The following is a 23562-nucleotide window of genomic DNA, read 5'->3' as shown; positions in this document are numbered from 1 at the left end:
TTCTTTAGGGTCATCAACATTAAGTATAATATTTTTATTGTACCTAGGTTTACTAGAAATCAAATAAGATCTTATCCCTGTTACAAAATTTGTCAGCAAGAAAAATAACTTGATATGATGAAACTTTTAAGTAAATTAAATGTAAATAAGAGTTTTAAGTGAACTCTTTAGGAATAATTATGTTTTAAGTATATCTATCGAAAATAGGTCCTCCAGATTTTTTTTTGTAACTTGAAACTGCTAAATTAAGTTCAATGATGGCAATTCATTGAATATCCAGATCATTTCCAAATAAGATACTGAAATATTAATTACTGAACATAGGTTTCCTTTTACAGAGAAACTAAAGATATTTAGGACTATTAATAAAATAAATAATTAATATCGTATACTAACGCATATATGTGGAACCTAGAAAAATGGTACAGATGAACCAGTTTGCAGGGCAGAAATAGAGACACAGATATAGAGAACAAATGTATGGACACCAAGGGGGGAAAGCGGGGGCGGGGTGGTGGGGGTGGTGGTGAGATGAACTGGGAGATTGGGATTGACATGTATACACTGATGTGTATAAAATAGATAACTAATAAGAACCTGATGTATAAACAAATAAATAAAATAAAATTCAAAATAAATAAATAAATATGTTTGGTGTCACACTGAGACATTTTCTTTAAGGAATCACCTGTTTTTAGAAACTACAAATAGTATTCACAAGTTTACCTATCTACAAAGTGCTAATGGTACAAGTTCATAAATTGCTTACTTCTTAGCTTTCACTAGAAACTAAGTTTTTTAAGGTTAAGAATTATAATAATTAAAATATGTAATTAAAACTAGTAAAAATTAATAAGGAAAACATCTTTGTATGCAAGGAAAAAGAAGGTATAAAGAATGGAAATGCGTTTTGTTAAGGGAAAAGAAAGTAATTTTGTCCTAAAGCTGGTTATTCCTAAATGGGAAAGAAAATAAGGGACAAATTAATGTGGATATAGAAAGTTGTAGAAGATTGTGAGGGGAAAAAAAATGAATGTTTAGAAAGGCAGATCTATGTGTGGTCAGGAGTGATAAAGGTTAGAATCAATTTAATTGAGTAAATTAATTTTATTATGAAAGGTAAAGTGGTACAAAACCTGAATTTGGCTTTCTCTCTATTAAGAAGACAAAGTTTTCTTAAAATATTGATTTGCTTTGGATAACTGACTGCAAAATTTCTTTACCTTTAACCAGTAATCTGTTACAACTTTTGACAGTTGCTTTTGAAATATTTTATTGTCACTGGTTAAGTAATTAAGTATTGTTCTACTGTGACATATGATCCTATGTGACCAAGTATTTTGAAACCTTTTTGATATTTTTGAAAAACTTCCCAAATATCAGATTCTAATCGAAGTTATTTTGACTTCTAGCTAACTATAGGATGCTTCAGAGAGGATACCTGAAGCATCTGAGAAAGAGGAATATTAAACAAATTAGGCTTATTTGTTATGTTAAATTACATGGGAAGCATTATCAAATGAGTGCTGATAAACTTTCTTATTTTATATTGTATGGTTAAATGTTATTAATATAGATATACTGGAAATTATATGGAGCTCCTAAAAATCTGGTTATGTCTTAGTAAAATGTTAACAGCCATAATGTTAGTAATTATCTTGAATTGTTGTATGTCACAGCAGTAATCAGGTTTCTTTGTCAATTGCACTGTAATCAGATCTTCAATCATGTCTTTTTAAGTCCTTTGTCATTTACAGATGGTCACTATTTCATTCCGATGCTCTTGCAAAAAATGCTTCATCTTCAAGAGGAGTCATAGAAAGGATTTTTTTTGACAGGTTCAGGCTTCTGATAATTTTTAGACCATAGCACTGAACTGGGTAAGAAATTAAAGAATTCTAAAGGAAAACTTTGTGGCTTCATAAAACTGTTAACAGAAGATTAAGATCAAGAACCCTGCATGCTTGCATTAATTTTCCAATGATACATCCATTTGGCTGTGAAATTTGTTAACTCATATGTTAATTCATTTAAGTAGATGCCCAGGTGATTCTTATGCCTATTACAATTTGAGAAGCATTCAATTTAAATATTTCTGAATATTTCAAACATTATTATTACTCTTGGATGGATAAATGAATCCAAAGCACCAGAAACTAATAGGAAACTCAACTAAAGGTGCATTCATGAGGCTCAATGCTAAAACACAGTGATGGATTTCACGTTCTGCCCTCTTAACTGAAGTAGTACTGAGTGGCACTTACAAAAAAGAGGGCTGACATCAACTTGAAATCTTGGCTTTAATTTCTTGGAGGTCAGAGTCCCTTCTTACAAAAGGGGTAGCATAAACTATCCAGAGTCTTGTCACTCGTTTATACAGGGCTAGCCAACTGGGTTAGCTTGGAGGCCGTAGCCAAGCTTTTCCACCCCTACTCTGCATGTCGCCCTCAGCAGGTGTTTCCTGGCATCAAGGCCCCGTCCTAGCAGAGACTCTGGAAGTGTGGGTGGGGAGGTGCCTCCGTGGGGCGGAGGCTAGCTTCACGGGTGGGGTCCAGGCACGACCAGGGTGGAGGCTGGCAGCAGGGGGGCGGAGCCGAGCCCCAGTGGAATGGTGGGGCGGGGGTGGAGCCGCGGGGCGGCGGTGGGGCGCTGCGGCAGAGGAGCGGGGCGGAGCCGAGCCGCCCAGTCACCAAGCCGCCCGCTGAGGGCGGAGCGAGCACCGCATAACTGGGACTCGGGTCTGATCGCGCAGTTCGCACGGCCTGGTCTGGGGCTGACCCAGGAGGGGAACCCCCCAGCCGCGATCCCATGGGGCTGTGTTTTCCTTGTCCGACGGAGGCCGCGCCTCCTTCGCCGGACCTGGTAAGTAAGGCCGCCTCCCAGCGTCCCCGCGTCCGCCCGCCCGCGCCGTGCGCACCTGTTCCTGGAGGGGCACGCCGGAGGCCCCGAGCTGCGGCCCCAGGACGGGCCGTTGGAAGCGGCGGCACGGGCCGTGGAGCCCGTCGACGGGGACCTTGGTGGCGGAGATGGTGGCCGTGCTCCGAGGGACCTTGAGGTCCTGCCTGCCGGACCTGGGCTGCTGCCTCCGCGTCGGTGTCTTTCTAAAGGCGGCTCCAGCGTCTCTTTACCTTCAGCCGGGTGGCAGAATTGGCAGTTCGTAGGACGCAGGCGCACGTGGACTGTGCGATGTGGCGGCCATTCCTGGCGATGCGGTAGATGGAGTTAGGGTGCGAAAAGAAATCCTTCTTTCTCCGGGAACTGAAGTGTTTAACCTTGTAGGAGATGTGCATCTTCCTATTTGTACCAGCTGTTTAAAGAAGGTGATCAATAAAGTCTCATATATTTCTGCGCTTTATTGGATATTGTATTAATGATTTACCTTTAGTCTTTATCACTTTTAAGTTTTTTTTAAAGTATTTTATGTAGTACCGAGTGTACAGTTTGTAAAGTTGCCACGTTTAGCAAATAAAAATATAGGGCGCCCAGTTAAATTTGAAGTTTCAGATAAACAAGAAATACATTTAAAAGATACGTAGGTTTGTTCCGTGCAATATTTGGGACATACTTGTACTAGAAAGTATTTGTTATTTATCTGGATAATTTCAGATTTAACTAGGTGGTTTGTGGTATAATACATTTATACTTTTTGTAGCTTTCTAATTTTTAACAGCATTTTTACCTTAATAATCCTTACAGGAAGTTGATAACGGAACACCTAAATTCCTCTCTTGTATCTGGCTAAAAATTCGTTGAAGAAAATGAGTTGTTCAGGGAAGTACATTAACTCTTCAGCTATTTGATTATAAATACTAAAAATGACCTGGAAGTTGATATGAGAAAGTTCACCTTGTCTTTCTTGCTAGTGTTGCTTTTAAATGTTCTTAATTTTGTTTATCTGGCTACTGATAAAATACCAATCGGCCAGCATTTGTTAAGCCCTTCCTCCCCTCCCCCACCCCAGATAACCACATTGCTCACTGCTTGAATGTCACTTTATCTTTGAGGCTTTTCTTCACCACCCTACATAAAGCAGATCCTCCACTCTACCATCCACTCTACCATCTACCTTCCATTTCTTATTGACCATACTTTTCTTTATATTTCCCTAAAGCACTTACTTCAATCTGACACATGTATATTTATTTGATTATATGTGACTGTCCTCATTGGAATGTAAATTCCATGTGGGTGGAAACATTTATCTGTATTATTTCACTGCTGTATCTTCAGCACCTAGAAAAGTTCCTGAGGCATGATAGTTGCTCAATAAGTATTTATCCAATGGATGAAATGAATGAATGAATGTATTGTGGTATGGAAAATGGGGGAATTATTAACACAGCTCCCAAGAGAATGCTACTTACTGTCATATATTTACATAATTTATAACATTATTATGAATAATATAGATATAGAAAAATAATATTCACGGTTTCCCAACATGGAACAGTACATCTCATAAATTTCCTCTAGTCCTTCCTGTCCTACTCAATGAGATTCACTCACTTCATTCAGGAACTTCTTCCGAAAATACCAGCCTGCTTCAAACTCCTTTTTTTTTTTTTTTTTGCGGTACGCAGGCCTCTCACTGTTGTGGCCTCTCCCGTTGCGGAGCACAGGCTCCGGACACGCAGGCTCAGCGGTCATGGCTCACGGGCCCAGCCGCTCCGCGGCATGTGGGATCTTCCCGGACCGGGGCACGAACCTGTGTCCCTTGCATGGGCAGGCGGACTCTCAACCACTGCACCACCAGGGAAGACCCAAACTCCTTTTTAATTGGCAGTACCAAACCGTGTATTTCCCTGCTTGTATTATTAAATGTCATTTGTTTTATTATTGCCCTGACTAGCTTGTAAGCTCTTTTTTTTTTTGAAAAAGCAAATAGATTATTTTATAGGCCACTTTGTGTGTGTATGTGTATGTGTGTATGAGATATATAATGTAAATATATGATATAGATGTAGGTGTATGTCTCATCATGTGCTTATTTGAAGGGTTTAAAATTTTTTTTAATTTTTATAAATTTATTTATTTTATTTATTTATTTTTGGCTGTGTTGGGTCTTCGTTGCTGTGTGCGGGCTTTCTCTAGTTGCGGCAAGTGGGGGCTACTCTTCGTTGAGGTGTGCGGGCTTCTCATTGCGGTGGCTTCTCGTTGCAGAGCACGGGCTCTAGGCACGCGGGCTTCAGTAGTTGTGGCATGCAGGCTCAGTAGTTGTGGCACACGGGCTTTGTTGCTCCACGGCGTGTGTGATATTCCTGGACCAGGGCTTGAACCCATGTCCCCTGCATTTGCAGGCGGATTCTTAACCATGTGCCACCAGGGAAGTCCTTGAAGGTTTATTGATTGGGAGAATAAAATTCAGAAAGTTGAGTATTTTATAAATGTTATAAATAATGGCATTCTTAATAGGACATTTGGGGTCAGTACTATTTTTGTAAACTGTTATATTACCTATAAGATAAAAGTATAAAATATCAAGGATAATGTTTGGTTTTGTTTTAAATCATATTTCTTACACATTTTTCCTAGGAAGAAAAAAGAGCAAAGCTTGCAGAGGCTGCAGAAAGAAGACAGAAGGAGGTAAGAGTAAAAATAAAATTCTACCTTAGATAATTAAATTTGCATTTTGTTCTCTATAGATGTCTATTACTAGTAGTATTCTCTAATGAAAATGGTATCTGATATCTTAGAAATTTAAATTAAAGGAAAACATTTTCAAAATGATTTCTGTTTCTATAAATTGGTTTAGTGCATTTATGTCATTTAATGTATGAAAATTTCTCTACATGTCTTCTGTTATGGAAGATGCCAAGGAGGAATCTTTAATAACATTCTTCCTTGAGATGAAATGACTGTGCCTTATAAAACACTGACAGATGTGAAGTAACTTTAGGGGAGAAATGTGTATGGTTGCAAAATACCCAATGAAGAAATCATATGTTTTATGTAAAGCTGTTGTAGAAATAGTCTAATTCTTTGTTACCAAAAATAGACCAACCCCATCCCCTACCCCCCACCTCCAAAGAAAAACCTAAAAGGCAAAAAACAAACAAAAAACACCTTTTGGTAACAGGAAATTAATTTTTGTTCTTTTTCTACACTCCTTAATAATTTTCCTGAAGGCTGCATCTCGGGGCATTCTGAATGTTCAGTCTGTGGAAGAAAAGAGAAAGAAAAAGGAAAAAATAGAAAAAGAAATGGCTGCATCTGGACCCCCACCAGAAGGTGGCCTTAGGGTAAGTATTAAAATTTACTTAAGGTTTAATTTACCTGGAATTTTTCAAAACTCCAGTAGCAATCTGTTCAATAATTTCATCGTGAAATGGATTGTCAGAAAATAGTGAATTAATTTAAAAGCATGAACAATATAGATTGGAAGAAGTGTCAGTTTATTTGGACATTCCAACATTCATTGGAATAGATTTACTTTCTTTTTCCCAAAATGAAAATAGACTTTTCCTGTTTATCTCAACCTTATATCATAATACTTCATACTTATATGATTAATGGCAATCTTAAATGTGTAGAAAACTTAAGCAAAATGGAAGGACACAAAGAAGAAAGTAAAAATCATCCAAATTCAGTGTCATTTTGACAGACATCATTTCTAATCTCATTTTGTACGTCAATCTTAGGAAATTGGATTCTACTGTAAACTACTTCAAACTCTTTGAGTTTTTTTCACTAAATGATTTGAGATTTTTGAGCTTCCCATTGTCACTCATTATCATAGTTACGTTAATGTTAATTTGGACAATAGGGTGTACACCGGTGAGTCTGACACATGCCCATCCCAATAGCAGCAGTTGTAGCTCTTGACACTAGAAATATAATGATGGACAAGTTAAACAACGTCCCTGAACTTGGGGATCTTTACAGTCTAGCAGGATTATAAAGGTTTTCTTTTACGTGTTAAAGCTCAGGAAATGAATGGTTCAGATATTAAGATTTTCTTCTTTGTTCCATTTTTAAAGGAAATATATTTCTCAAGGGTATTTGTGAAAAGGACAATGTCCTGAGTTTCATTTATATTTAATTTGTCAGTGATTTATGAGCACTTGTTTAGCTGATTCTCTGTCTTCTCCATTTGGTTTGGTTTTTGCTCTCAAAACTATCTGTATAAATACATATGTGTACGTACAACCCCAAGTTGTGGGGCAGGCAGTTCAGGAGCATCCTAAGCAGACATGATTCTGACTCAGGAATATCACATAACAATAAGATTTATCTGTGTGCATTTTATCATTATATGTTACTTCATCTAATCTCATTTAATAAATGAAATTAAAAGAAAATAATTTTTATAGTTAACTTTTAACAATATATAAAATAATTGATTTTGATATTAAGGTAAATAACTGATCACTGTGTTTGTTTATTTATTTATTTATTTTTAAATATACCCCCATAATAGAATAGAATAAATGTAAAGTAAAACAGTTGGAAGATACATCAGATATTTATCAGAAGTACAGTTGCTTACTTTCAATATTCTGTTGAGATAAAGATCTGTGTCACCAGGTTTACTTCATATAGAGTTCTCAAAGACAAAGAATTTGTGAAAATTAAATTATGGAACTGAAAATGATGCTGAGATCAACTTTCATAGTAGAAGAAATAGAAGTTCTGAATGACTTGAAGTCACATATAATGTTACAAAAGGGATACTTTATGTATAGTCAGAAGGTACTTATTTAACATGTTCTAACCTAACAAATTTAACATCAGCTTTTGAACTCTTAAGGGAGAAAGGGGCTTTCTTCATTAAAACCAAAGCTTCTGTGCCCTGAAGCCTATAGATTAAAAATAAATTAGGCCCTATATTTCTTCTGGTCCCTTCAGAAGTGCTCAAAATGAAAAACATCTCAGTGTTAAATTTAGTACCTTTTTTCTTTGACCACCTGCATTGCTCATTGAGAGCATACAGTGAAGTTCAAAATAAAGTTTTTGAGGCTCAGGGATAACAGAAGGGAAAATACAAGGTAGAGAGTAACTTTAATGCTCAAACCCTTTGGCCTAGGCTCTTTTAGGGGCTGCTTTCAGGCCTGTTCTACAGGCTGGCCTTGAGTGTTCTGTGGTATAGCTAGATTCTTCCTAACCCGACTTCATAGTATGAGGAAAACATGTCCTTCCCTGTGTTCAAGCCCTCCATATATTCATCTCCAGACTAGCTGCCTCTTCCTGGGACACTTGGCATTGGCCATGCTCACTGTGTTCTGGAAAGGCAGAACTTATTTTGTGAAGTCAGTGTGATGATAGCATCAGGACACAAACTAACATCAGTTCAGGATATACTAGTAGAGGAGTGGTGGCAGATGTCTAGAGCAGTGGCTCATGAGGAGCTTTCAAAAAAGACTGAAACTTGGATCTGACCTTATATCAATCAGAATCTCTGAGAGTGGGACTTAGCTATCAGGATTTTTAAGCACCCCAAGGAGTCTGATGTCAAACCAGATTGAGAATCACTGCTCTAGTGTTTGTAACACTAGTCCTAAGAGATATTTTGTGGAAAATAGAATCCCATAGTAAAAATGTTTAAAAATCCTGAATATTGTGTTATATATTGAATTCCTTTCTTAGAGATTAAAAAAGGCACAGTATTTAAGTCTGTAAGACGTTCTAAACTAAAGAAAAGCAAGTTTACTTGGATTAATTCTTAATTTTCAAACTTTAAGTAAAGATTTTTTTAAAATATGTTAAAAAAATTCCTTGAATGTACTTGGAAAACACTACTTTAGAGACTGGTAAATATCTCTGGTACTATCCCAATGGCTTTTTCAGGACTTACCATTGCAGGTTTAATAAACTTGATTAAACAGAACACCAAATGGAATAGTTTCTCAAGTTAAGCAAGGAAAAGACTTTGTCAGACCATTATTTAATAATTTCTACCGTTTCTTCACTCCCCTGCCTCAAACAAAAATTTCTTTATTTTATTTTGTAGTTTCATTGTTGTTCTTATTTTGTGATGTTTTGTTTTTCTTGTACTGATTATCAGGTATTTGGGAATCTAGCTACCACTCATTAATCTGCCCAGATATTTTGTTTTATTTCTTTATATTTTTACACCATCATGTATCTTATTTCAGACTATAATGTAAAATTTTACTAATCACTGCTACTCACAAAGATCATTTTACATTTGTATAGCCCATATTTCTCTCTTATCTGTTTGTTCACTAGAATATAGTAACATAACTTTAAACAAAATTTACTTTTCTCTATATTTTTATCTTTTCTAGTGGACAGTTTCATAAAGCATAACATGAGTGGAAGAGTCTACTGCCAATAACTAATATCTGCAATCAAGTGGACATCCTCAATTTAATTTCTTCTCTTTGAATAAATGAAGATTCAGACTTTGTAATTTTAGTCTCTTAAATGCAGTGCTTTTTCAAAACTGAATATTGAAAATGCTTTTGATTGTTAAACTTAGAAAATGGCCAGACCTTTCAGTAAATACTTATTTTCCCTACATTTGCTGTTCTGCAGACAGTGGGTGATTTGCCGTTTTTTAGTAGTTAAAACATGGGCCTAAATAGTGAATATATATTTATATATAGCATGGAAAAATTCTGCATACACCTCAGATATTAAAGTTTGCACTTGTATTTTCCCTCCTTTATAAAATGACCTAGCTATTTATAGTTTGCTGATTAACCTTATATCTCTATTTCATTATATGTGAAGACTTTTGCTTAAACTTATGGACTTAGTGCCTTTAAACTGATCATCAGGGAAAATCTTGAAAAATCATTTGAAGGGCTTATATGAAGGAACACTGTAAATTTTTATAACTTACTAAGAAATTAATATTTGTAGAAAACATTGAATTTCCCCTAATTTATTTTCTACTTCTGTAGCTTATAAAATTAACATCCTGTGTTTTATGTTATAATACTTTTTGGGGTTTTTTTGCTTGCTGAGTTTAAAATTATATATTAGTGGTACCATCAGAGGGCAGTGATGTACTATTATACAGTATCAGATTCAGCTCTATAAAGATCTTTGCAGTAATTGAATGAGTTAAACTAAGAATCTGGATGGGTTAAATATAACAAAGTATAGTGGTAATGTGTTTGTCCAAATTTCATAGGTGTTTTTATTCTTTTGTATTTATTAAAGAATGATCATAAGATTTATATAGATGTCAAATTGCCAAGGCAAGTATGAATATATGAAAGAGAAATATGTGAGTACTGTACTTAAAAAGGTCTACTTTAAACATAAAAATATTGTGAGGTAATTCTATATGATACATTGCCATAAACTTTGTAGATTTTTGTTCACTTGTAACATGTATTATAGCATATTTGGTTTTTTGAGTTTTTTAATATATAATAAGCTAAAATAGAAGAATTGCTGTGTCTTTTAATTTGGTTGCTCTTTTGGATGACGAGGCCACAGTCTGAGCCCTAAATTAGAATTTTCAAATATCAAGTACAATAGGGACTGTAAATTAAATAGACCAGCTCATTTGATTTACAAAAAGGAAACTGAACCACTATCTCGCTCATCCTTCCCACAAATCTTGTGTTATGTTGCAGTATGTTATATATGTTAATTTTAAAGAGTTTGAACTAGAATATAGATCTCTTGACTCCTCATTGGAAAAATCACTTCCTTCTATTACAGAATGAAATATCTGTGACTATCCAGGCAAGATATGTAGTTATAGACAGGTTCAATTTTAAGTTTTAGAGAATTAGTGGTACGTTTGTTCATAAAGGATAGTGAAGTCATTGAATTATATTTTAGAAATATAATTTTTGACTTTTTGAACATGATTAATTTTTCCAAGGCAGAAAAAAAAAAGGAACATTAATAGATGAATGGATATAGAACCAGAGCATACTATCCTAGAACTGTGCACGTCCTTGCTTCTGTTTTAGTATGGAAAGAACAATTTTATCTGTATTAAAGCTTAGAGAATTACAGCTTGGGTTGGTGTAAACAAAAGGTTTACATCTAGGGGATAATGCTCTATTTCTAATAGCAGTTTATATCCAAATACCATGCTTATTTACTGTTGAACCAAGAATGCTGTGCTGATGAATTGCTTTCTAGGAACAGTGGGATATGCCATTCCCACCAACCATGGCCTGCCTCCGTGGGTGTGATCATGTTTCCTCAAAACCACATGGGTTGCATGGGCTAAGGGGTGATAGTCAATGTTAGGAATTGTGTTAGGAAGGGGAAGGAAAAAGGGGAGACTGGATGCATGATAGGAAACCAATAAGTGACTACTTAAAAATAAAATGTATACACACATACACATATTCCAGGAATCTTCCTCAAAGTTATGAATCAGTTCCTGATGAAAACTTAGCCTAGAGCCAGTTTCCCATAATTCACAAGTTAAATAGGAAAGCATTATAATGATTGATATGTCACCCAAACTCCCCAACCAAATTACTAAAATAAAACCAAACAGTAAAATGCTTATATGTAACTATCATGTTGAGATATAAAATGCTTAAATCACTACTTCTTCATTCTAATCATTAAACTATTACTATGGTAACAAAGAGTTGTATATTACCACACAGCCCCTTTGCTAACGTGCTGCATGATTTTTAAAACATCTGTATGTGATACTTTTGTTCCACTGATTGTATTTGGAATGTAATTAATAGTTTTGTTATAAATGCTGTACTGCCTTACAGGGTACAAATATACATTTTCCTATATAAGAAATCGGCTTTGGCCATCTGTTTAACAAAATTTTATCTTTACTGCATCTTAAATAATTTATAGGTAAGCATGTTTCTTTTCCTATAAAGAAATGCTGTTGGGCTTCCCCGGTGGTGCAGTGGTTGAGAGTCTGCCTGCCGATGCACGGGACGCGGGTTTGTGCCCTGGTCTGGGAGGATACCACATGCCGCGGAGCGGCTGGGCCCGTGAGCCATGGCTGCTGAGCCTGCGTGTCCGGAGCCTGTGCTCTGCAGTGGGAGAGGCCACAGCGGTGAGAGGCCCGCGTACCGCAAAAAAAAAAAAAAAAAAAAGAAATGCTATTATTAGTCTCCTGGATTTTTCTTAGAGAAATACTGTAGTAAAGGTTCTAACTATCATCCTTGGTATCTCAGAAGAATTAGCATAAGCTATGAATTTTCTTTTTCTGCTCCAACATTTCAACTTGTTTATTTTCACTGATAAGAATTATGCTCTGCCCTTAGAAGAAAAGGTAACCCTTGTCAGTTTTAGATTTGAATAATATCTGCATAAACAGATCAGTAAGAAGTAGGTAGATATGTATACCTATCTGGGTTGATATTTAAGGTATTTAAGGTATTCCTTTAACATCTCCAAGCAAGCATCTCAAATGCCCATGATTACTGTATGTTCTTTAAGTTGATTGAGATGTGGTAGTTTTCTCTTTCTCAAAAGCCACTGAAACCATCCATCTTTGAAACTAAGGTGTTTAGCAAGGTTGCAGAATACCAAATCATTATATGGAAAATGTCATTTCTGTCTTTATATGCAAGTAATGAACAATCTAAAAATTAAAACAATATCAATCATACAGTATCATCACATAGGATAAAATACTTAGGAAAAAAGAAAAAGAGGTAAAAGATCTGAAGTAAAAACCACAAAACTGCTGAGAAAATTTTTTTTTAAATATATGAATGGTGAGACATTCATGTTCATGGATTGGAGGACACAGTGTTGTCAAGACGGCATTCTCAAATTGATCAATAAATTAAATGAAACATCCTAGCAAACTCTTGCAGACAAATTGACAAAACAATCTAAAATTTATATGGGAAATGAAAGATTTATGATAGCCAAAACAATTTTGAGAAAAGGACCTAGTGATTTTCACTAAGTCAATGAGTAAGAGCCATCTATACTTAGTCCTTTCCTTCTGAATATAGTCTCACTTTTCCATATTCTTTTTCAGTGCCATTCAGCTAGCAGCTAGACCCCAATGTCAACTGTGACCATGTTCTTAGCTCCACTTAAAGAGACCATCATAGGTCTTCCCTGGTGGCACAGTGGTTAAGAATCCGCTTGCGAATACAGGGGACACGGGTTCGAGCCCTGGTCCAGGAAGATCCCACATGCCGTGGAGCAACTAGGCCCATGCGCCACAACTACTGAGACTGTGCTCTAGAGCCTGTGAGCCATGACTGCTGAGCCCACATGCCCCAACTAATGAAGTGCATGCACCTATAGTCCGTGCTCCACAACAGGAGAGGCCACCACAGCGAGAAGCCCATGCACTGCAACGGGGAGTGGCTCCCGCTCGCTGCAACTGGAGAAAGCCCATGCGCAGCAACAAAGACCCAACACAGCCAAAGATAATAAATAAATAAATAAATTTTAAAAAGACCATCATAAAATGTGTAGGCAGAAAGAATAACGCCACCCTCCCCAAAAGGTGGTGGTCCCATCCTAATCCCTGGAATCTGGGAATATGTTATATAACACAGCAAAAGGTATTTTGCAAATGTGATTCAGTTAATGACATTAAAATGGGGAGATTATATTGGATTATCCAGGTGGACCCAATATAACCATATGTATATTTAAAAGCAGAGAACCTTTCCAACCTGTGGTCAAAGAAATGTAAAAAAAGAAGCAGCATCACTGCAGTACTCTATTGCTGGCTTTGAAGGTAGAGGAAGGGAGGACATGTACCAAGGAGATCAGACAACTTCTAGAAGGTGGAAAAGGCAAAGGAACGGATTCTCTCCTAGAGTCCTCAGAAGGGAACATAGCCCTGCTGACATATTGATTTTACCCCATTGAGATCATCTCAAACTTCTGACCTACAAAACTGTAACATAATAAATTTGTGTTGTTTAAGCTACTAAGTTTCAGGTAATTTGTTACATCAGGAATAGAAAACTAAAATAGTAACTAAATTAATTAAATTAACTTTAATTATTAAAGACATAAATATTTAGGAGAAAAATTTAAGCACAGTAAAAGTTTTGATGGAAATACTGCTGATTACTATACAGAGAAATTCAGTGTTAATATTAGTTGAGGAACATAAAAGTCAAATCACTCAGGACTTTCCTGGGGGTCCAGTGGTAAAGAATCCGCACTGCAATGCAGGGGATGGGGTTCGCTCCCTGGTCAGGGAACTAAGATCCCACATGCCTCAGGGCAACTGCGTGCCACAGCTACTAAGCTCATGTGCCTCAACTACAGAGCCCACGCACCCTGGAGCCTGTGCACCACAACTAGGGGAAACCCACAGGCCACCACTAGAGACAAGCCTGTGCACCACAATGAAGATCCCACGTGCCTCAACAAAGATCCCACAAGCTGCAACTAAGACCCAAAGCAGCCAAAAACAAATTAAATAAATCTTAAAAAAAAATCAAATCACTTTGTATTTTAAAAGATATAACAATAGGGCTTCCCCGGTGGCACAGTGGTTAAGAATCCGCCTGCCAATGCAGGGGACAAGGGTTCGAGCCCTGGTCCAGGAAGATCCCACATGCCAAGGAGCAACTAAGCTCATGCACCACAACTAATGAGCGTGCACTCTAGAGCCCGCAAGCCACAACTACTGAGCCCGCGCGCCACAACTACTGAAGCCTGCGTGCCTAGAGCCCGTGCTCCACAAGAAAAGAAGCCACTGCAATGAGAAGCCCATGCACCACAAGAAGAGTAGCCCCTGCTCGCCACAACTAGAGAAAGCCTGCACACAGCAACAAAGACCCAATGCAGCCAAAAATAATAAATAAATAAAATTAATTAATAAAAAAAGATATAACAATAATCACTATTCCAAGATGATTTTATTTTCTACAAAACTTTAATTTTTTTCCATAATGATTATCACAACTTCCAGTACCACCAAATTATACCAGGCCTGTTGTTTTTAAAAGGTTATGTCTGAGATTGGTTCAAGATTGTGGAGTAGAAGGACATGCGCTCACTCCCTTGTGAGAGCACTGGAATCACAACTAACTGCTGAACAATCATTGACAGGAAGACAATGGGACTCACCAAAAAAGATATCCCACATCCAAAGACAAAGGAGAAGCCGCAGTGAGATGGTAGGAGGGGCGCAATCACAATAAAATCAAATCCCATAACCGCTGGGTGGGTGACTAACAAACTGGAGAACAATTATAAAACAGAAGCCCACCCACTGGAGTGAAGGTTCTGAGCACCATGTCAGGCTTCCCAACCTGGGGGTCTGGCAATGGTAGGAGGAATTCCCATAGAATCAGACTTTGAAGGCTAGCAGGATTTTGGCAGGACTGGGTGAAACAGAGACTCCACTCATGGAGGGCACACACAAATTAGTGTGCACATGAGGACTGGGGAAAGGAGAGTGACCCCATAGGAGACTGAATCAGACCTACCTGCTAATGTTGGAGGGTCTCCTGCAGAGGCGGGGGCAGTTGTGGCTCACTGTGGGGACAAGGACACTGGCAGCAGAAGTTCTGGGAAGTACTCCTTGGCCTGAGCCCTCCCAGAGTCCAACGTTAGCCCCACCAAAGAGCCTGTAGCCTCCAGTGCTGGGTTGCCTCAGGCCAAACACCAAACAGGGAGGGAACTCAACCCCACCCATCAGGAGACAAACAGATTAAAGTTTTACTGAGCTCTGCCCACCAGAGCAATACCCAGCTCTACCCACCACCAGTCCCTCCCATCAAGAAACTTGCACAAGCATCTTAGATAGCCTTATCCACCAGAGGGCAGACAGCAGAAGCAAGAACTACAATCCTGCAGCCTGTGGAACAAAAAACACATTCACAGAAAGATAGATAAAATGAAAAGGCAGAGGACTATGTACCAGATGAAGGAACAAAAGAAAACCCCAGAAAAACAACTCCATGAAGTGGAGATAGGAAACCTTCCAGAAAAAGAATTCAGAATAATGATAGTGAATACAATCCAAGACCTCGGAAAATGAATGGAGGCAAAGATGGAGAAGATGCAAGAAATGTTTAACAAAGACCTAGAAGAATTAAAGAATAAACACCTAGAAGAATTAAAGAACAAACAAACAGAGATAAACAATACAATAACTGAAATGAAAAATACACAAGAAGGAATCAATAGCAGAATAACTGAGGCAGAAGAACGGATAAGTGACCAGGAAGACAGAAGGGTGGAATTCACTGCCACAGAACGGAATAAAGAATAAAGAATGAAAAGAAATGAAGACAGCCTAAGAGACCTCTGGGACAACATTAAAAGCACTAACATTCGCATTATAGGGGTCCCAGAAAGAGAAGAGAGGGAGAAAGGACATGAGAAAATATTTGAAGGGATAATAGTCAAAAAGTTCCCTAACATGGGAAAGGAAATAGCCACCCAATTCCAGGAAGCACAGAGAGTCCCATACAGGATAAACCTAAGGAGAAATATGCCAAGACACATAGTAATCAAATTGACAAAAATTAAAGACAAAGAAAAATTATTAAAAGCAACAAGGGAAAAATGACAAATAACATACAAGGGAACTCCCATAAGGTTAACAGCTGATTTCTCAGCAGAAACTCTACAAGCAAGAAGGAGTGGCACAGTATATTTAAAGTGATGAAAGTGCAGAACCCACAACAAAGATTACTCTACCGGCAAGGATCTCATTCAAATTTGATGGAGAAATCAAAAGCTTTACAGACAAGCAAAAGCTAAGAGAATTCAGCACCACCAAACCAGCTCTACAACAAATGCTAAAGGAACTTCTCTAAGTGGGAAACACAAGAGAAGAAAAGGCCCTACAAAAACAAACCCAAAACAATTAAGAAAATGGTCATAGGAACATACATATCGATAATTACCTTAAACATGAATGGATTAAATGCTCCAACCAAAAGGCACAGGCTTGCTGAATGGATACAAAAACAAGACCCATATATATGCTGTCTACAACAGACCCACTTCAGACCTAGGGGCACATACAGACTGGAAGTGAGGGGATGGAGAAAGATATTCCATGCAAATGGAAATCAAAAGAAAGCTGGAGTAGCAATACTCATATCAGATAAAATAGACTTTAAAATAAAGAATGGGGCTTCCCTGGTGGCGCAGTGGTTGAGAGTCCGCCTGCCCATGCAGGGGACATGGGTTCATGCCCCATTCCAGGATGATCCCACATGCCGCGGAGCGGCTGGGCCCGTGAGCCATGGCCGCTGAGCCTGTGTGTCTGGAGCCTGTGCTCTGCAATGGGAGAGGGCACAACAGTGAGAGGCCTGTGTACCGCCAAAAAAAAAAAAAAAAAAAAGAATGTTATAAGAGACAAGGAAGGACACTACATAATGATCAAGGGATCAATCTGAGAAGAAGATATAACAATTCTAAATATATATGCACCCAACATAGGAGCACCAGAACACATAAGGCAAATGCTAACAGCTATAAAAGAGGAAACTGACAATAACTCAGTAATAGTGGGGGACAGTAACACGTCATATACACCAAACAACAGATCATCCAAACAGAAAATTAATAAGGAAACACAAGGTTTAAATGACACAATAGACCAGATAGATTTAATTGATATTTACAGGACATTCCAACTGAAAATAGCAGATTACACTTTCTTCTCAAGTGCACATGGAACATTCTCCAGGATAGATCACATCTTGGGTCACAAATCAAGCCTCAGTAAATTTTAGAAAATCGAAATCATATCAAGCATCTTTTCTGACCAGAATGCTATGAGATTAGAAATAAAGTACAGGGAAAAAAACCGTAAAAAACAGACACATGGAGGCTAAACAATATATTAGTAAATAACCAAGATATCACTGAAGAAATCAAAGAGGAAATCAAAAAATACCTAGAGACAAATTACAACAGAAACACAATGATCCAAAACTTATGGGATGCAGCAAAAGCAGTTCTAAGAGGGAAGTTTATAGCAATACAATCCTACCTCAAGAAACAAGAAAAATCTCAAATAAACAATCTAACCTCACACCTAAAGGAACTAGAGAAAGAAGAACAAACAAAACCCAAAATTAGTAGAAGGAAAGAAATCATAAAGATCAGAGCACAAATAAATGAAATAGAAACAAAGAAAACAATAGCAAAGATCAATAAAACTAAAAGCTGGTTCTTTGGGAAGATATACAAACTTGATAAACCTTTAGCCAGACTCATCAAGAAAAATAGGGAGAGGACTCAAATCAATACAATTAGAAATGAAAAAGGAGAAGTTACAACAGACTCTGCAGAAATACAAAGCAACCTAAGAGACTACTACAAGCAACTCTATGCCAATAAAATGGACAACCTGGAAGAAATGGACAAATTTTTAGAAAGGTATAACCTTCCAAGACTGAACCAGGAAGAAATAGAAAATATGAACTGACCAATCACAAGTAATGAAACTGAAACTGTGATTAAAAAGCTTCCAACAAAGTCCAGGACCAGATGGCTTCACAGGTGAATTCTATCAAACATTTAGAGAAGGGCTAACACACATCCTTCTCAATGCTTCTAAAAAATTGCAGAGGAAAGAATACTCCCACACCATTCTATGGGGCCACCATCACCCTGATACCAAAACCAGACAAAGATACTACAAAAAAGAAAGAAAATTACAGACCAATATCACTGATGAATATAGATGCAAAAATCCTCAACAAAATACTAGCAAACAGAATCTAACAACACATTAAAAGGATCACACACCATGATCAAGTGGGATTTATTCAAGGGATGCAAGGATTCTTCAATATATGCAAATCAATCAATGTGATATACCATATTAACAAATTGAAGAATAGAAACCATAGGATCATCGCGATAGGTGCAGAAAATGCTTTTGACAAAATTCAACATCCATTTATGATAAAAACTCTCCAGAAAGTGGGCATAGAGGGAACCTACCTCAACATACTAAAAGCCATATATGACAAACCCACAGCAAACATCATTCTCAATGGTGAAAAGATGAAAGGATTTCCTCTAAGATCAGGAACAACACAGGATGTCCACTCTCGCCACTATTTTTCAACATAGTTTTGGAAGTCCTAGTCATGGCAATCAGAGAAGAAAAAGAAATAAAAGGAATACAAATTGGAAAAGAAGAAGTAAAACTGTCACTGTTTGCAGGTGACATGATACTATACATGGAGAATCCTAAAGATGACACCAGGAAACTACTAGAGCTAATCAATGAATTTGGTAAAATAGCAGGATACAAAATTAATGCACAGAAATTTCTTGCATTCCTATACACTAACATCAAACAATCAGAAAGAGAAATTAAGGAAACAATCCCAGTTACCATTGAAACAAAAAGAATAAAATACCTAGGAATAAACCTACCTAAGGAGGTAAAAAACCTATACTCAGAAAACTATAAGATATTGATGAAAGAAATCAAAGATGATACAAACAGATGGAGAGATATACCATGTTCTTGGATTGGAAGAATCGATATTGTGAAAATGACTATACTACCCAAAGCAATCTACAGATTTAATGCAATCCCTATCAAACTACCAATGGCATTTTTCACAGAACTAGAACAAAAACTCTTAAAATTTCTATGGAGACACAAAAGACTCCGAATAGCCAAAGCAACCTTGAGGGTAAAAAACAGAGCTGGAAGAATCAGACTCCCTGACTTTAGACTATACTACAAAGTTAAGTCATCGTGACAATATGGTACTGGCATAAAAACAGAAATATAGATCAATGGAACAGGATAAAAAGCTCAGAGATAAACCTAGGCACCTTTGGTCAACTAATCTATGACAAAGGAGGCAAGGACATACAACGGAGAAAAGACAGTCTCTTCAATAAGTGGTGCTGGAAAACTGGACAGCTACATGTAAAAGAATGCAATGAGAACACTCCCTAACACCATACACAAAAATAAACTCAAAATGGATTAAACACCTAAATGCAAGACTGGATACTATTAAACTCTTAGAGGAAAACATAGGAAGAACACTTCTTGACATAAATCACAGCAAGATCTTTTTTGACCCACCTCCTAGGGTAATGGAAATAAAAACAAAAATAAACAAATGGGAGCAAATGAAACTTCAAAGCTTTTGCACTGCAAAGGAAACTATAAAGAAGACGAAAAGACAACTAACAGAATGGGAGAAATTATTTGCAAACGAATCAACGGACAAAGGATTAATCTCCTAAATGTATAAACAGCTGATTCAGCTCAATATTAAAAAAACAAACAACCTAATCAAAAAAATGGGCAGAACCCCTAAACAGACATTTCTCCAAAGAAGACATACAGATGACCAAGAGGCACATGAAAATCAGCTCAACATCACTAATTATTAGAGAAATGCAAATCAAAACTACAATGAGGTATCACCTGACACCAGTTAGAATGGGCATCATCAGAAAATCTACAAACAACAAATGCTGGAGAAGGTTTAGAGAAAAGGGAACCTTTACCACTGTTGGTGGGAATGTAAATTGATACAGCCACTATGGAGAACAGTATGGAGGTTCCTTAAAAAACTAAAAATAGAATTACCATATGATCCAGCAATCCCACTACTGGGCATATACCCTAAGAAAACCATAATTCAGAAAGACACATGCACCCTAATGTTCATTGCAGGGCTGTTTACAATAGCTAGGTCATGGAAGCAACCTAAGTGCCCATCGACAGACGAATGGCTAAAGAAGATGTGGTACATATATACAATGGAATATTACTCAGCCATAAAAAGGGAAGAAATTGGGTCATTTGTAGAGACGTGGATGGACCTAGAGACTGTCATACAGAGTGCAGTAAGTCAGAAAAACAAATATCGTATATTAACGCATATATGTGGAACCTAGAATAACGGTACAGATGAACCGGTTTGCAGGGCAGAAACTGAGACACAGATGTAGAGAACAAACGTATGGACACCAAGGGGGGAAAGCGGCGGGGGGGTGGTGGTGGTGATGGTGTGATGAATTGGGATATTGGGATTGACATGTATACACTGCTGTGTATAAATTGATGACTAATAAAAACCTGCTGTATAAAAAAATAAAATTCAATAAATACCAAAAGCAAAAAAAAAAAAAAAAAAAGGTTGTGTCTGCTTTGATTAAATCATTCATGTGACAAACTGAGATACTTCCTCCCTGACTTTCTGGAGCAAGAAAGGTGGGTTTTGTCTTTGCTGAAAAATGAGGAAATGACAAATTAAATTTGCCTATACTTTTTATATTCAGGGCAGCCCTTAAAGGACTATTTATGATAAAACCTAGACTCTCTGCTAAGGAGAACAAACACCAGCACCACTCAGCTACCCAAAGTGAAGAAGTGCTAGGTAACCATAATTTGACTCTTCTTTTAACTCCCAGGGGACGTTGCCATTTGAATATGATCTTTATTTCAGAATGAAACATTGATATAGAGACAGGTAAATTTTTTAACATAATTTTAATTCTTCAATCAGTGAGGACAATATTTTGCTGTTTATGGGTACAAAACAGCCCTGTCCTAGGTATACAAGGGTATACATAAGTCTGTAACATTATTAGCTACAGTGAAATTACTTTACTAGACAGCACAGCAAAGTTGGGTTAACTAAAGATATAATAAGAAAATGCTTTGAAATAACATGAAGTCAATGGACATTTGACTGTACAATTTACTCTTTCAAAATATAAATGTATGTCAGCTTATGTGTGTGAATTACACTGTCTCAACACAGCCACCGTGTCTAGGAATGTGTAAACAACTCATAAGCCATTCTCTAAGGGGTGCAGTGAAAACTTCCAAAAGTGCCCCAGGTGTTTGTTCAGAGATAAGGGCTAAACTTTAAGGCATTCTTCCAAGTGAATGTAAACTTTTCTGAAGTGGCCTTTCCAGTAAGGTATTATTGTCGTAGATACACTGTACTTTAATTTATAGTGCTGTTGGATATTTTTAGTAGCACATCATCACACTAATTGTCACTTTTTAAAAATCAGCTTAAAAATCCTGCAATTATAAAAAATGTCTGGGGTGCTGTTATTCTGTACACATTAGGCAGGCACTTTCTGTTGACTTAACTGTAAATCCTATTTTCTTCTAATAATTTTTATCTTTAGCTAGAATTATATGGCTAGTATTATGTTCTAAATAGCATGTTCACATATTGAGAAACAATGATTTGCCTACAATTTGTCTAATTTAAATCTGAGTTGATAATTTCTTTTAATAGGTCATTTTCTACAGAAGCATTCAAAATAAATAGTGCTACTCTTTGAGCATGTTTCAACATGATGATGTCTTTCTATCTGTTATGTCTTTTTCCAAAGTAATTTTCAGAGCATGTGAACTAAACTGACTACTGGAGATGTGGATACAGGCCATTATGAGAGTCCCCTTGTAGTGACCAACTAGTTTCATTTAATTTCCTTCTTTCCCTTATAATTGGCAGAGACCACCAGGTAATTATCTGGATTCATGTCCTTGAGGGTTGGAGATTTGCTCTGGATGGGGGATGTCTTGCCATCCACACGGGAGATCTGCAGCATCCGGCAGGGGTCGTGTTTCAACAAATACCCTGCAAAAGTTTCCCAACCTCCTCCCACACGGACCATGACATGCTTGTTGTGCAGCATCTGGAATGAAAAGAGAGCAAAAGGGTTAAATTCTGAGAATTCTTGCAGTATCTCAAATCAGCTTCCAGCTCTAGCATTGTTATTGTTTTCTGTTTTGTTTTTCAAGCCCCCATTGTCCTTCCACTTCTTGCACAGTGTCTGAGTTAGCATACAGTTTATGAGAGAAGCTTTGTTTTTCCCATGCAAGTGGATCATGCATGGTACATATCCCCAGGATCCAGCTTTGCCCTGCTGTGGGAATCAGGGTGTAGGTACAATCCCTTGCTTGGTTCAGCGAGTCTAGAGGCTCCTTGCTGACGCTGACACCTGATGTTGCATCACAGCCTCATCATTGCCCAATTTCCTGCTTGCTGCCTCAGATCAGAGCTCTGTTCTCCCCACTGGGTTATTCCTCTCTGAACCAGGACTTAAAAGACCATGGAAATGCCTGCTATGGAATATAGTTTTTTTTAATTGAAGTATAGTTGATTTACAATATTGTTAGTTTCAGGTGTACAGCAAAGTGATTCGTTTATACGTATATATGTATATATATTCTTTTCTTTTCAATTCTATCCCATTATAGTTTATTACAAGATATTGAGTGTAGTCCCTGTGCTATACAGTAAATCCTTATTGTTTATCTATTTTTGGAATATAAAGTTAATAATCACACAAATACTCAATGAAAATAGAATTGAAAATGTACTGAGAAAAATTGAAATCTTCTCTAGTCACTGTCTGAGGCTTTCAAGGAAAGATATTATGGAATGGCCAAACATGTATGTTGTCTTTACTCTCATTCTTCTTAATTACAATAGAATACTTCTTTAGAAACAAAACAAAAACAAAGAAAACAAAACCCTTACCTTCAGGGCCATGAACCATCTAGAGCTCCAGGGTTAAGAAGGCTACAGACTGAAAAGGTGAAGAATATGTGGTTCTTTCTACCCAGTAAAAACGTGTCCGAGTTGTGGAGGATTGGCACAGGGAGCCAAAGATTTGATCTTGGCTTCTTTCAAGTATCACAAAATGTAAGAATAAGGGGGAATGTCGCACCTTCAC

At 37.3% G+C, this 23562-nt stretch overlaps 2 protein-coding genes across 4 annotated transcripts in view; one reads left to right on the top strand and one right to left on the bottom strand.

Moving 5' to 3' along the window:
• The first annotated feature begins 2661 nt into the window (after window positions 1–2661).
• SVIP (small VCP interacting protein) lies at window positions 2662–11693 on the top strand. Its single transcript, XM_081239590.1, has 4 exons — window positions 2662–2862; window positions 5533–5583; window positions 6126–6239; window positions 9246–11693. Exons 1-4 carry the CDS (start codon window positions 2809–2811, stop codon window positions 9258–9260), a joined length of 234 nt encoding a protein of 77 aa, XP_081095716.1. The 5' UTR covers window positions 2662–2808; the 3' UTR covers window positions 9261–11693.
• Window positions 11694–21337: 9644 nt separating this feature from the next.
• Window positions 21338–23562, bottom strand: part of GAS2 (growth arrest specific 2) — a 124100-nt gene continuing 121875 nt past the window's right edge. For all 3 annotated transcript variants that reach the window (XM_081241331.1, XM_081241328.1, XM_081241329.1), the window contains one exon: window positions 21338–22518. In XM_081241331.1, the coding sequence (XP_081097457.1) occupies window positions 22300–22518 (219 nt within the window). In that variant the 3' untranslated portion in view covers window positions 21338–22299. The remainder of the gene's footprint in view (window positions 22519–23562) is intronic.

This window comes from Mesoplodon bidens, assembly GCF_964165515.1.
Source record: "Mesoplodon bidens genome assembly, chromosome: 7".
NCBI classification, from domain to species: Eukaryota; Metazoa; Chordata; class Mammalia; order Artiodactyla; family Ziphiidae; genus Mesoplodon; species Mesoplodon bidens.
The sequence above is the reverse complement of the archived record's forward strand: the minus strand, read 5'-3'. Positions and strand labels throughout refer to the sequence as shown.